At 38.5% G+C, this 15491-nt stretch overlaps 1 protein-coding gene across 1 annotated transcript in view; it reads right to left on the bottom strand.

Annotated features, from left to right (window-relative positions):
* SUSD1 (sushi domain containing 1) overlaps positions 1-15491 on the bottom strand; it is a 170629-nt gene that overhangs the window by 136171 nt on the left and 18967 nt on the right. The window contains exons 4-5 of the mRNA XM_006900855.1: positions 7624-7776; positions 6887-7066 (exon numbers count right to left, since the gene is read on the bottom strand). Of these exons, the coding sequence (XP_006900917.1) occupies positions 6887-7066; positions 7624-7776 (333 nt within the window). The remainder of the gene's footprint in view (positions 1-6886; positions 7067-7623; positions 7777-15491) is intronic.

Genomic DNA, 15491 nt, shown 5'->3' with positions numbered 1-15491 from the left:
GAAGTGACATACATATTTATATAAGACAAGTGTTCACAAAATCTTCCAACAAGGCTGCCTGCACTATCGACCATAGACCATTCCTCACTGGACAAGGAGGCAAATGCCCTCAGCCCCCGGCTCGGGGCGAGCCGTCGCGGCCCTCTGCCCGGGGCGGGCTGCCCTCGGCCCCCTGCCCGGGGCGAGCCGTCGCGGCCCTCAGGAGCAAGAAGGCAAGCAGCTGTAACCCAAGACCACCAGTAAGGTGATAAAGCGTCCTCCCTTCCCCCCTTTATATCTACTCCCCTGTTCAGCATGAAGAAGCCAGAGAGTCGGCATCCAATTCCCAAATCAATAAGACAGTTGGCTTAATTACTACTGGAAAATGCTTGTCATTCCTCTGTAGCATCTGGTCCCCACTGGACCCTCATCATTTCCTTCACGTGCTCCCCCCACCGACCAAACTGTGCAGCTCTGCAACTGCATCCTGGCCCATCCTCACCCTTCTGCCCCCAACCCTCACCTCCTTGTACCCCCCCATTATGTTTTTCCCAATAAAAAAAATAATAATAAAAATTATTCTAAACCTTGCTTTTGACTTGGCTAAGTTTCTTTTTGAACTTACATTCTCTAAGCTGTCACTTAAAACTTGCATATTTTCACTGTGCAGCTCTGCAACTGCATCCCTGCAATTTTCATCCCTGCCCATTCTCACCCTACTGCTCCCAACCCTCACCTCCTTGTATCCCCATCATGTTTTTCCCAATAAAATATTTTAAAAAAACAACTTGCATATTTTCTAGAAATTATAAAGAAATTGGGGAGAGGGGGAAGTAACAGGAAATTCAGGTTACAGATTCAGTCTTTTTCAGACAGTTGATGGAAATGTGTGGCTGACATTTCAACAAATGGCTATCAAAACAGGAAGAGGAAGGAGCCACAGGGATTTTGGAAGTTCAGGACTTTGCCTCCAGTCAGGAAAAGGGCACCTTGTCCCAGGTGTGTCGCAAGTCACCCAGAGAAGGCAACAGAGCCTCCAGGGACAGAGGGACTAGGCTCCACCTCCGCACCTCCTGTTAGCAAATGCAAAACGGCTGCCTGTATCTCAGCTCCTTCTCCTTCCGGAGCACCTCACAATGTCCCAGCTCACAGTTTGCCCGTGTTTTCAGTGGAATTCCCAATTCCTGTGGCTTTATTTTTCTTGTCTAAAAATACAGTGCTGTTGGAATATGGCCCAGAAACTGGAGCCCCAAAGATGACTGGGGGGAAGAGAGAAGGGGTGTGTGCAAGGAGAAACAGGCATCGCACTGAGAAACCCTCGCCAAGTGTTGACATGGAGGAGGAGGAGGGTGTCAGCCTGCAGCAAGAGCAGTCATTAGGGGAAGAAGAAAGGAGTGAAGATGTTTTAAATAACACTTCTGGTAGGAATGTCACAAACACTTTCCTCTAAATCTTCTTTCTACACTCAAAGTCCAAGAATCCAGATGGCTACTAATTTTCAAAAGAATACAAATTGTTTTAAACGGAGTTTCCCTTATAAGTCCCAAGAGGTTTCTTATATACAGTATGCCACCGTTATAATCTTAATTCTACATTTTCATGACTCCCCTGAGATACAATCATAAAATTAAAAGGTACTTTTAGAAATTCTTAATTAACTATCAAATGTGTTTAAAGTCAGGATCTCAAACCAGCATATCAAAATTATTGGTCAAGCACATCTCTGATATTTTATTTTATAGATATGCAATAAATGCAATGAAAATTCTTTTTCTCTAAAATGGAAACAGCTTTTTTAATTTATCTAAAATATTTAAAATTCATTCACTATAGAAAGTATATAGAATATGAGTCACCCAGGACTCTCATAGTAGAAATTATCACTGAGTTAAGATTTTTATATAAACTTCAGGACTTTTTCCCAAGAATATCCATATATATGAAATTTTTTTTGTTCCATAAATAATGTCCAGTTATTCAAAGTTTGTAGCTTAGTAACATATTGTTAATACTTACCTATGTCAATAAATATTATTCCCTAGTATAACATTTATTGGGTATATAATGTTGTTGTTGTTGTTATGTGCCGTCGAGTCGTTTGCGACGCACAGCGACCCTATGTACAACAGCCCTAAACCCTGCTCTATGCTGTACCAATCTCATTGCCTCTGACACACCCATCCCGATTACCCCAGTCACTGAATCAACCCACCTCATAGAGGGTCTTCCCCTCTTGCGCTGTCCCTCCACTCTGCCCAGCATGATGTCCCTCTCTAAAGACCTGTCTCTCCTTACAACATGTCCAAAGTATGTCAGGCGAAGCCCCAGAATCCTTGCCTCCAAGGAGCAGCCTGTTTTAACCCTCTCTAGGATGAATCTATTTGTTTTCTTGGCAGTCCATGGTACATTCAATACTCTTCTCCAGCACCATAGCTCAAAGGCGTCAATTCTCCTTCTATCCTCCCTAGTCCATGTTATTTATATGTATTATTTCTTTAACAAAACTCATAGTTATTTCTAATATTTCACTACTATAAATTGTAACTATAGAAAATTTTAAGTGTAAATACTTAACTATCAGCAAGTAAATCTGAAAAGCCAGGTGAAAAAGATGATTTACTAGGAATATATATTATTAAAATTTATTTCAAATGGGATAGAAAAGTAAAACCAATCAGCATAGAGAAAAATGGAAAAAAAAAATTACAAGGACAACTTCCCCCAAAGTGCCACATCCAGAAGTTTACTAGGTGAAATTTCACCAAAATTTTAAAATTGTACTTACATTATTATAGATAATAAGACCAAAATGAATTCTTTAAAAAATAAAACCACCAAACTTGACAAAGATCACATAAAAAAGAAAATAGAAAAGTCTCATTTAGAAATATTAATGTAAGAATATTTAATAAAAGTTAGCAAACAAAATCCAGATTTTAAAAGTAAAATACCAAATGTTATGTTGTTGCTAAGTGCTATCGAGTCATAGGTGACTCACAGTGACTTCATGAACGAAAGACCTGAAACAACTGTATGACTTTCATCATTTCTACAAGTTCATAGGGTTTCTGGAAGCAAGCTATTTTGGAAGTGGATGCCACTCCTGCTTCCAACCTTGTTTTAATTGGAGCACTCCTCCAAACACTGTCCACCATAAGTAACCATTATCACATTTGATGCATCAGTGTCACAGTGGTCAGCATCACAGCAACCACAAGTTACTTCTCTGTAAAGCAAATGGACAGACCAGTGCTATGCCACTTAGAAGAATGTTTGACCAAAAACAATCAAAAGGTCTGAGGGCCGTAGATTAAAGTCACCCACCTTTGACTTGGTAGCATAACTTTCTATCCACCAAGCCCACAAAGCTCTCTCTCTGTTTGTATATTTAGGAATATTAATGTAAGAATTTTTAATAAAATTTATCAAATAAAATCTAGATTTTAAAAGTAAAATGCCAAATAGAAGAAATAATTCCATGAATTAGAAATAATCACTAGGAAGAAATCTAATAATTTAACTACCATATTACTTTCCAACTTTTGTATCCCAGGTAATAGTTCTAATTAATACACCAATACTGCATGTTTGGTCAATTTCAGACCACAAAAGTTGATAGAATTCCTCAATTTCCTTATCTTTGGCTTTAGCTGTTGTTTAATATATTTGAATAATACTCAAATTGTCCAACCTGAATAATTATTTATGCAAATATATAATATTAACAGGTCTTTGTACATGTATAGATAATAGTCTCTCACTCACTATCTATCAGCATTGTACCTCAAAACAGATCCTGCAATGACCTTTCTAACTATGAAAGCAGCATTCTTCAATTTTTCATTTCCAGAATAGTAAGTAGATCATATGATTGATTGTCTGACTCAGACCCTAACCCTAACCCTAACCCTAACCCTAACCCTAACCCTAACCCTAACCCAATGCCAGTCCATTCCAGCTCACTAATGCCTAGAATGTCTATCTTTATACATTCTACTTCATTTTTTACAACTTCTAGTTTTCCTACATTCCTAGTTCACACGTTCCATGTTGCAATTATTTTTTTCCATGTTGCAATTATTAATGAATGTTTGCAGCTGTTTCTCATTTTGAGTATCTTTCACTTTGAGGACTCTGCCTCTAGCATTATGTCTAACAGTGTTCCTCTGTTGTTAACAGGGTTTTCAAAAGCTGGTTCTGTCAGTTGGATGGCCAGTCTTTATTCCCAGACTGTCAGTTGGATGGCCAGTCTTTATTCCCAGACTGTCTCATTCTAAAGACTCCCCGGGAACCTGGCCACCATGAATGATCTGCTAGTATTAAAATACTGGTTGCACAGCCTCCAGCATCACAATACCCAGGAAGCCACCCCAGTACAGCAAGTGACAGAGAAGTCACTGTGCTCACAGAGTAAACAATGAACAAGCAAGTATATGCACACAAAAACTATAAAAAAAGTAGCACCACACAAGTCATTCCTCCCACACATCAAATTGGCAGATAAATGTTATACCCATAATAACAAACCAAAAGAACAAGCAAATGAGCAGATTTCAAGCAGTTCCTTCCTAAGTCTTTTGACTTCTTTGCAATCACCTGCTATACATTTGAGCTGGACAATGAATAAAAATGATAGAAGAAAGATTGGTACCTTTAAGTTGTGGTGTTGGAGAAGAATACTGACTGTCCCATAGACTTCCAAAGAACAAACACATATGTCTTAGAGAAAGTGCAGCCAAAGTGCTCCTTAGAGGCAAGGACAGTGAAGCTTAGTCTCACTTACTTTGGGAATGTTGTTAGGAGAGGCTACTCATTCAAAAATGACATCTCTCTTGGAAAGATGGAGGGTCAGCGAAAGAGAGGAAGACCCTCAATGAGATGGATTGACACAGTGGCTGCTGTAATGAGATCAAGTGTATCAGAGACAATCAGGATGGTACTGGATTGGACAGGGTTCAGATCTGCTGTTCACAGGGTCTTTAAGAGTCTTACCTGACTCGACGGCACTTCACAACATTCATATTACGAGAGGAAAGGGGGAGGGGAAACATGATCAACTTAATTCATGCTTAAAGTATATGGTAAAAGTAATTATTTTCTTATTTTTAAAAAATTCCAATAAAATGAGAATGGTTTAAGATAGAAAGTCAAGAAACCAAAAAGCAAAACCAAAAGCCAATATCACCATAAAAAAAGAAACAATAAAAAAGAATATTTCAGAGCACTGTTTCTGAAGTTGGACTTCGTAGGTTGAAATTTTAGTTCTTTTTGTGACTCTGGGCAAATTAATCATGTGAGCTCCCTGTGCCTTGCTCAGATAGCTCAGGAAAACCTAGTGCCATCAATTCAGTTCTGAATCACAGTTCCCCTCCGTCACATTTCCAAGGCTGTAAATCCTAACAAGAGGAGATCCACCCATATTTCCCCAACAGAATAGCTGATCCATTTGAACATGTTGTGAACCATGCCTCCCAAGTTCAAAAAATTTGATAGTAATAGTACTTATAGACAAGGACATAACAAGGATTAAAGAGTTGATACAAAAAGTTTAACAGGACAGCAAGTAATAGATGCTGGAGAGAATGTGGCAAGAAAGGAACTCTTATACATTGTTGGTGGGATTGTAAAATGGGGCAACCATTCTGCAAGGCAGTTTGGCGCATCCTCAAAAAGCTGAACATAGAAATTCCATATGACCCAGCTATTCCACTACTTGGAATACAGCCTGAGAATATGAGAACTGAGGCACAAACTGAGATGTGTACACTAATGTTTATAGCAGCATTATTCACCAATGCAAGAACATAGAAACAGCCCAAATGTCCAACCACAAATGAATGGATTGAGAAATTATGGTACACAATGGAATACTATGCAGCACATAGGAGCAATAACTTTGTAAATTATTACCTAACTTGGGAGGGACTGGAGAGCATTATGCTGAGTGAACTAATTCAGTCCCATAAAGATAAATATTGTATAAAACTGTTACTGTAGAATGAGTATTAGGACCCAGGAGGGGTGAAAGAAAAAAAAAATCTTTAAAGAAAGAAAAGAATAGGCAAAGTCAAGATTGCTATTTAAATTTTTGTTTGGAAAATGCTAGTCTAGTAATTTTTAAAGCTTCTATAAGTAAAGATTATTAAATATAAGCATAAAGGGGGCTCTAGTGGCCTAATGAGTAAGGGGTTGTGCTGCCAAACCCAAAGGCAAATAGTTCAAATCCACCAGCTGCTCCATAGGAGAAAGATAAGCAATCTCCTCCTGTTTAATTTATAAACTCTAAAAACCCCACTGGAGTGTCAGTTATGACTTGATTCTGCCGGGACAGCACACAATAACATAAATATAAAAAACAAAAGGCATCAGTTTGAAGATGAAGGTGCACCTGATCCACATCATAATCTTTTTAGTGACTTGCTTTGCAGCTGAAAGTTGGACAACAAATAAAGATGAAAGAAGAAGAACTGATGCCTTTAAAATGAGGTGGTGAAGAAGAGTATTGAATAGTCTACGGACTATCGAAAGACAAACAAATGTGTCCCAGAAAGGGTTCAGTCAGGGTGGTCCTTCAGGGCAAGGACAGTGAAACTTCATCTCACACACTTTAGACATGTTGTTAGAGAAGGGGCCAAACCTTGAAAAGGTGATCAAGCTTGGAAAAGTGGAAGGTCCACAAAGGCAAGGAAGACCCTCAATGGGACCGAATGGCACATTGGACTCAGGTATGTCAGAAATGATCAAGATGGCACAGGATAAGATAGGGTTCAGATCCATTGTCCATGGAGTCACTGTGAGTCATAGTTGACTCAATGGCCCCTAACAACCACAACAATTTCAAAAGTGTCATTTGGAGAGAAATATGGAAACAATTTCAAAATTACATAAATTGAGATCCTAAACCAACCTTGGCAATATAATTTTGGGGACTCCCATGTGCCTAAGGCCGTGCAGACTGAAACTGTATCTTCTGAATCACTGAAAAATCCTTCTTTGCAAATATAATTAACCTGGCTGCCCATCTTCGATGTATAATTGCCGATGACATAGCCATTTGGGACTTCAGGAGGGGTGCCACAATCTATTTCTGAAAAGAGATTATTATCAAAGTAATGTCAGATGTAAATGTGAATTTTCAAAATGCATAGTCTCTCCCCAACTCTACCCCACTCCCCCCAGGACCATATTTAAGTAGGCTGTTTCATTTCCACATGGCTTCTGGGCACATTTCCAATGACTGTCTCTATTCAATCTCTGGCCTTCTATAGATAACACATGTACAGAGATAAAAGACTTCTTTAGCAGTGAAAAAGGATTGCATGTCAACCTTCACTAAATCATACTAACAAAAGAGATGAAGTGAAAAGTTTTCATTGTAAAATATGTAAAAATACATGTACTTTCATAATTTTCAAAGTTACTTTGGAACTAGAGCAGTCATGTTTATTACCCAACATAATGGTTAATAGAATAATTGCCAAAAATCTCGAAATTGTACACATTTTAGCCTTTTTTAAAACTTTGTCACTCCTTTCTTGATTATGTTGTCATTGTTTTATCTTACAGGTTGTGCAGATAACCACCACCAGGTCCTCAATACACACTCATGAGCAGAGGCTCAGAGCCAGAAAGTCACAATCCCACCTGTGCATGAAGTGGCGTCTCTGGCTGGCTGGAAAGGCTGGGGCCCATTCTCTGGCAAGTAGCCATCTCTACAGTAACATTCAAAGCTCCCAGGAGTGTTCACACATCGTCCTCCATGTCTGCACAGGCCAGAAATCTCACACTCATCTACATCTTGAGATTGAGCCCAAATGTAAGAAAGAGATAGGGACGGGGGGGAAAAAAATCATTGTGACAGCCATTCTTTCATATTCTTGTTCTAACCTTACAAGTGAAGGCATGTGCTCATAGCTGTATCAATCATTTTCTTTTACCATGATATATTCTTCACATGATAAGCACTGAGGACACAAGGGATGCTCAATAAATACCTGTCATTATATGTATGACAACACATTGTGTACATTGCATTGCAGGGAGGGCTAGGAGGGGACAATGGGGGAAAATTAAAATAAAACATTTCTGATGATTAAAAAAACCTAAATAAATATCTGTCAGTGTATACTAGGGAAGACTGCATTTAATAAAAACCAACAACGATCTTAAGTCCTCTGACATCTACAAAATTTAAAAATTAACTATCAAAAAAGTATAATATAAATATTCAATTATAATAATATAAAGATCATTAATATCACATGCAAGCAAGATCCTGCTGAAAATTATCTAAAACCAACTAGAACAGCATATCAACAGATATTGTCAGATATGCAGGCTTGGTTTAGAAAAGACTGCAGCACTAGGGATATTACAGCCAATGTTAGATGGATCTTGGCTAAAAGCAGAGAGTATGAGAGGAATGTCTATCTGCATTTCATTGACCATGCAAAAGGATTTGACTGTGTGGATCACAACAAACTGTGGCTAATTCTGAGAAGAATGGGTATCCCAGAACACTAGATTGGGCTTATGTGAAACTTATACTTGGACCAAGAGGCAGTTGTCAGAACAGAGCAAGGAAACACTGCATGGTTCAAAATCAGGAAAGGTGTATGCCAGGGATGCATCCTATCTCCACACCTTTTCAATTTATATGTGGCACAGATCATCAAGGAGGCTGGCTTCTAAGAGGAAGAATGTGCCATCAGGATTGGAGGAAGACTCATCAATAAGCTGCATTATATGGATGACACAACCTTGTTTATTAAAATTGAGGAGGATCTGAAGCATTTGCTGCAGAAGGTCAAGGAACTGCAGCCTTCAATGTGGACTGAAGCTCAACATCAAGAAAACAAAGATTCTCACCACTGGGCTGATTGGCAGCATCATGATAAGACAGTGAAGAGACTAAAAGACTGAGATTGTTAACAGCTTCAGCCTGCTTGGCTCCACCATTCACACTCTTGGAACCAGCAACCAGGAAATCAAAAGATAAATTGCATTGGGAAAAAATCTGCTATGAGGGACCTCTCCAGAGAACTACAAGCTGGACAATGACTAAGGATGACAGAAGGAGAACTGATGCCTTTGAGTTCTGGTGCTGGAGAAGAGTACTGAATATACCATGGAAGACTAGGATAACAAACAGGTTCATCCTGGAGAGGGTGAAACCAGGATGTTCCTTGGAGGCAAGGATTCAGAAGCTCCATCTGACATACTTTTGGCATGTTGGAAAGAGGGACAAGTCTTCGGAGAGGGACATCATGCTTGGGAGGGTGGGGGGATAGCACAAGAAAGGAAGACCCTAGATGAGACGGATTAACTCACTGACAGGGATAATGGGGGTAGGTGTGTCAGAGACAATGAGGGTGGCACAGGATAGAGCAGGGTTCAGATCTGTTGGACAGAGAGTCGTTACGAGTTGCAAGCAACTCGATGGCACATAAAACGACAACATAAAGATAGTAGTCCCAGCCTCATTGTCCTGATTCAAGACAATTTAGGTGAGAAAGAAAAGTGCTAGGAGGTGACAAATAGTTTTTTAACTCATGGGTATAATAAGATGGTATTGTTCTTGTTGTTAAATGTAGTTGAGTACAACTCCTAGCAAACCTATGGAAAACAGATCTTACTCTTTTCCTACCTACACTATCCTTATCATCTCCAACACATTTGAGCCCATTGCTGCAGACACTATCTAGCTAATTTACAGTCTTCCTCTCCTTCATCTTTCCAAACATGATATCCATTTCCAAGGGATAGTTCCTCCTCATAACATATCCAAATTAAGCAGAGCTTTGCCAACCTCGCCTCCAAGGAGCTCTGGTTTCACTTTCTCCAACACATAGCTGTTTATTCTTTTGAAAGTCAATGGATATTCAGTCCTTTTCTCCAACATCACAATTCAAAGACATCGATTTTTCTCTTGTCATCCTTATTTACTTTTCAGCTGTCAGACATACAGCAGGTGACTGGAAACTATGGCTTAAATCAAATGCCACTTTGTCTTTAAATTGGTATCACTGCTCTTCAGAACTTTGGAAAGATCTTTGAGAATAGATTGTCCCGGTGCTATACATCTGATCACCTAACTACTGGTAGGTACCAAGAATGTTAATATGGATCCAAGCCAAGATGAAATTGTTGACAATTTCAGTCTTTTATCCACCTATCACGTCAGAACAGTGGTGAGATTTCTTTCTTCTTAATACTGAAATGTAATCCACATTGAAAGCAGTAGTCTTTGATTCTCTGTAGCAAGCACTTCAGGTCCTATTCATTTTCAGTAAGCAAATTTGTGTTATCTGCATAAGGCAAGTTGTTGATGAGTCTCCCTCTAATCCTGAAACCACACTCTTCTTCATAGAGTCCAGCTTGTAAAATTATTTGTTCAGCATATAGTTTGAATAGGTATGGACAAAGTATACAGCCCTGATATGCAAACATCTTTCCTGACTTTAAACCATGCATTGTTTCCTTGCTCATTTCAGACAACAGCTTCTTAGTCTAGCATATAGTAAAATGGTAATTCAGAAAAGGCTTACTAATTTCACTAAGGTTTGAGGGGCTTAGAACAAGCTTTGCAGACTTCTTCCCTTAACCGAAGACTGTCAAAGATCAGAAGGGGAGTAAAAAAAAACAAAAAAAACCAGTAATTCAAAGGTTGGAGAAGACAGTTTTGTGCCAGTTAGTTTTCCCTCTGGTCTGGCTCAGAAAGCAAAATTTAAAACTTTAAGAATTCCATAAAAACCACACATAGTGTATGAAGCTGGTAATATAATTTTCTCTCCAACTGAAAAAAAACAAAAACAAAAAACAACCTAAGTCAAAAGAGGCTTTGCCCAGGGATCTCCACAGAAATGACTAGGGCTTGCACAGAGAACAGCTACATTAAAGTATCCAGTTGTTACCAGACTTCAGGATTTCAAAGATGAGAACCTTAAGAAGTACTGATATAAGGTGATCAGTAATCTATTTTGACAAATGAGGATAGTAAAACAAACAAACAAAAAAAAACCCCAACTATTAGTAGTATCATTTTATTTAAAAAGGGGCATTTAAGGGAGCTCTGGTGGTCTACTGGCAAGAAACTGCACTGCAATCCCAGAAGTATGCTGTTTGAATCCACCAGAGACTCTGCTGGAGAAGGAGGGGCAATCTCCTCCTGTACTGGTCAGATCCAATTTGACGGTACACACACACAAAAAGAATTAAAAAAAAAACATAAAAAGAGGCATCTAAAAAAAAGGGAGGGTATTTTAAACTTCCTCCTCCCCCCAAAAAATTGGGAAATGCCTACTGATGGCACCCTACAGATGTAAAGAGAAAGGCCAATGAAGAACTAATATGACCAAATAGCATCAAGGTATTAGACATACAACAACTCAACTCACTGCCATCAAGTCAGAACTGACTCCTTGCTGACCCTCCAGCAGGTTTTCAGAGGCTGTAAAATGCATGCGAAGAAACTGCCCATCTTTCTGTCATAGAGCCGCTGATGGACTGGAACCATCATAGAGGAGGCACCTTTGAGTTATCATCCCAACTTCACATGGACTACGCCACCTGAGCTCCCTGGACAGAGGACAGAGGATTTCTCTTACCTGATAGCCCAGGCTACTCCCAACTGAATGTACCCACATGTCAAGTAAAAAAGAGAAGCCACAGGGACAAGAAAGAGGGATGAGAAATGAAACCAGTAAAACAGTTAAACAATTGTTCATAAGATAATCATGAATTCTCAGTGATTGTTAAGAGTCTTAAAATAAAAATAATGTAAAATAAAATCAATTTCAACCTACTACAGACTTTTAGAGGTCATTTTAAAGTTGAAAAATTCTACACCTGTTTCCAGGTTTGATTTATCATACTGGTTTATTACCTTTTTATTCCAAATATGATTTTTGACATTGCTTTACCTCCATTATCCTCTACAAATTTGGTGAGAAAGTTGTCTGGAACTTTGTCCAATGTCATTCAACAAATCAGAATCAGCAAATCAGCCAGTCTATCTGTCCCAGGCTCCCAAAAAGATATTGAGTGGGAACAGAAGTGGGCTTTTTCAACGGGCTTCTAAAAAATAAGCAGTACAAGTATTACTGTAGCAAAACATGGTTTAGCAACAGTAGGATGGGGAAGATTGGAGATTTCTAAATAATGACTTGCTCTGCATGAGTCATTACAGTTTTTAATCAGTTTCCTTTGGGCATATCCCTCACTAGCTTAAGGACAATAACAGCTAATATCTGCAAGCCATTTTCTACATGCCAAGCATTGTCTGAAGCATCTCTCTATTACTGATGATTATCATCTTATTTAATCCTCACAATAGCATAATGAAGTAAATACCCACATTTTATAGATGAGGTAATGCAGGGTAGTTAAGAAACTGGCCCAAAGTCACCCAGGTAGTAGTAGAGGATATAAACTCATGTACCAGGCTCTAAAGTCTGTATTCTTATCCATTATGCAATACTGTCTCTCTCATTACAGTCTTAATGATTAGTATTAAATCAATAATTATCTCCCTTGTCCTCAGAGGTATCAATCATTTTAATGAAGTCCAGATATACCCACTACATATCACAGAGATTAGTCCTCAATAAATGTTAACCATTACATAAATGGGCTGTAACTCTTATTGACTCAGTTCTTTCTGGCAGACAGGCTGTTTCTTCACTGCCCAGGCCTGAACCTGCACTGAGAATGAATGTGTACACTACATGTTTCTCATTCAAGGTCACATGACAAGTTGGCCTAGATTCGAATGCTCCACGACTGAAGCAGAAAATCCATGTTAAGGATCCTTTGCTAGAACAGGATTTTGCTAAAAGGGCAAAAGCTCAAAAAAGAATCATGTCTGTGAGTATTTCACTGCAGACAAGCCCTTGTTCTGGGAAGCCTTTAAATCTGAAGACGCAGAATGGATGGATCCAAACCGAAAATACATTGAAGACATTTCAAATTCACAGTCACGGTGTATGTTTGATCTTCCCAAAAGGATTCCAAAGAATAAGCCTCATAAACCCTAAGTAGTAGTTCTGTACTGTTCTTCAGGACTGTCATGAGTCAGAATCAATTTAACGGCAAGGAGTTTAGTTTCTGATTTGGTATTTTATGGAACAATAAATAATGATAGTAATTATATATCTTCTTTGTCTGGTTTTGTTTGTTCAGCATAATGATTTCAAGATTCTTCCATGTGTATCTATTAATTGTTAGGTCTTTTTAAATTGCTTCGCTGTTGCTGTTGGTGGTGGTGGTGTGTGCCACGAGTCAGAACTGACTTATAGCAGACCCGTCAGGGGCTATAAACCATGTGGAAGGAGACTTCCCATCTTTCTTCCAGGTAGCAGCTGGTAGATTCTAAGAACATGCCTTAGCACAACTCCTTAGCAATAGGCCACTAGACTTTTCTAATTGCTTAGCAATGCCCACTATATGTTGTTGTTTTTGCCGTTGAGTCGGAACCGACCCATAGCTGACTGTCCAGCAGAATTTCAGAGGCAGTAAATTGCATTGGATGAGATGGCCCATCCTTTCCCCACGAAGTAGCGAGCGGATGGATTCAACTGCATGCCTTCGGGATTGCAGAGCAGCTTCTCACCACCAGGTCATCACAGTCCCCCCTCATCTACTATATCAAGGCACCATAATTTGTTCAATCATCCCTTGTTGATGGACATTTAAGAGGTTTTACGTTGGGCTATTATGAATATTCATGTATAAATCTTTGGTGGATACATAATTATTTTTTTCTCTTAGTTTGTACATTTATTTTTATTGAAATGGAACTATAATAAATTACGAATGGAGTAATTCTTTTCTTATGTTACTATATTGAGTTAGAGATGAGGAAATGTCAGATGTTATAAAGTGAGGCATCACCTGGGTCTCAAAATAATGACAAGAAATAAAATCACTGGAATTTAGACACTATTTGACCACTGAAAAAAAATATTCACTTCATTTTCTTCTTAACTTTTAAGAGTTCAATGCCTTCTTGAGGGAGAAAATGATATATACAATTATGAAAGTGTTTCTTGGCAAACTTCTACAGCCTTAAAAGTGCAATTTCAAGTATCAAGTCCTCCAGAAAGCTTTCCCCAATTTCCTTCCCCACTTACAAAATAAGTATTCCCTCCTAGAATCCAGTAAGCACTCTTTGCTAGCACTATGTATTAAAACTGGTCATTTGTCAACTGCCTCCTACTAGCACAGACTTGACATGTAAAAAGTGCTTCAGAAATATAAATAGAATGAGCACTAGATCATCATCTTGTAAGGCTGTCTTTCTTTAAAAACAAAATAGGAAACTTAAAAGTTTAAAAACCTACATCATTTAATTCTGCAGCATTGTACTTCTGAAACCATGGATCAAGAAATTTGCTGCCTAAAGATATGGAATGGTCTTTCACAGAGGAAGCTATGCAGATGGTCAACAGACACATGAAGATATGCTCAAAATCACTGGCAATAAGAGAGATGCAAATCAAAACAACAGTGAGGTATCATCTCACTCCAGAACAGTAAATAATAAATGTTAGAGAGGATGTGGAGAAATAGGGACTCTCATACACTGTTGGTAGGAACAAAAAACGGTACAACCACTCTGGAAATCAGTCTGGCGTTTCCTCAAAAAGCTGAACATAGAAATTCTACATGATCCAACTATCCCACTGCTTAGAATACAACTAGAGAAAATTAGGAATAAGACACAAACGAAGATCTGTACACTAATGTTTATAGCAGAGTTATTCACCACCACAAGAACATGGAAACAGCTCAAATGTCCAAAACAATCAAAAGGATTGAGAAATTGTGGTATATACACATAATGGAATACTACACAGCACGCAGTAACAATGATTTTGAAAAATTACTACATAACTTGGGAGGGACTAGAGTGTAATAAGCTAAGTGAACTAACTCAGTCCCTTAAGGACAAATACTGTATAAGCCTATTATTGTATAAATAGAAAGATAACTAGTTAAACATGTATGAGGATCCAAAATGAGGAAGGTAGGAGCAGAGGGGTGAGAATGGGCAGGGAGTAATCATAGGGTCACACAGTTTGATTAGAGGGAGGGATGGGTAAAGAAAATGGGAAAGATCCAGTGTGAAAAACAAGGTATATAAACTTTGTAAGCAAATCAGTATAAAAAAAAAAGTAAAAAAAGGATTTTGCTACCTAAAACAACACAATATGATAAAATGTTCTTTCTTTGAGGAAGTACTCATTCAAGCCAAGAATAAATCTAGTGCAGGCTTTGAGGAATTTTACCTTGTTATAGGTCAAGAGGGAGAATGAGTTAGAGGATCACAATCTGTGGTTCTTGGTGAGTTGTAAAGATAAGCATGGTCTCTTCTCTCTTTAAATATCTCCAAAACCTTTACACACCACCAAGCTTTTAAGCACAGTCATTAAAGTCTATGCAAAACCATCTGAGTACCAAAAGTCTTTTCCTGCCTTTTCATTATTTGCTTGTTGTTGTTGTTGTTATGTGCC

The sequence above is a fragment of the Elephantulus edwardii genome, unplaced genomic scaffold (assembly GCF_000299155.1).
Source record: "Elephantulus edwardii isolate Elephantulus edwardi_28Jun2011 unplaced genomic scaffold, EleEdw1.0 scaffold00297, whole genome shotgun sequence".
NCBI classification, from domain to species: Eukaryota; Metazoa; Chordata; class Mammalia; order Macroscelidea; family Macroscelididae; genus Elephantulus; species Elephantulus edwardii.
Note: the sequence above shows the minus strand (reverse complement) of the source record. Positions and strands in the feature narration are given on the sequence as shown.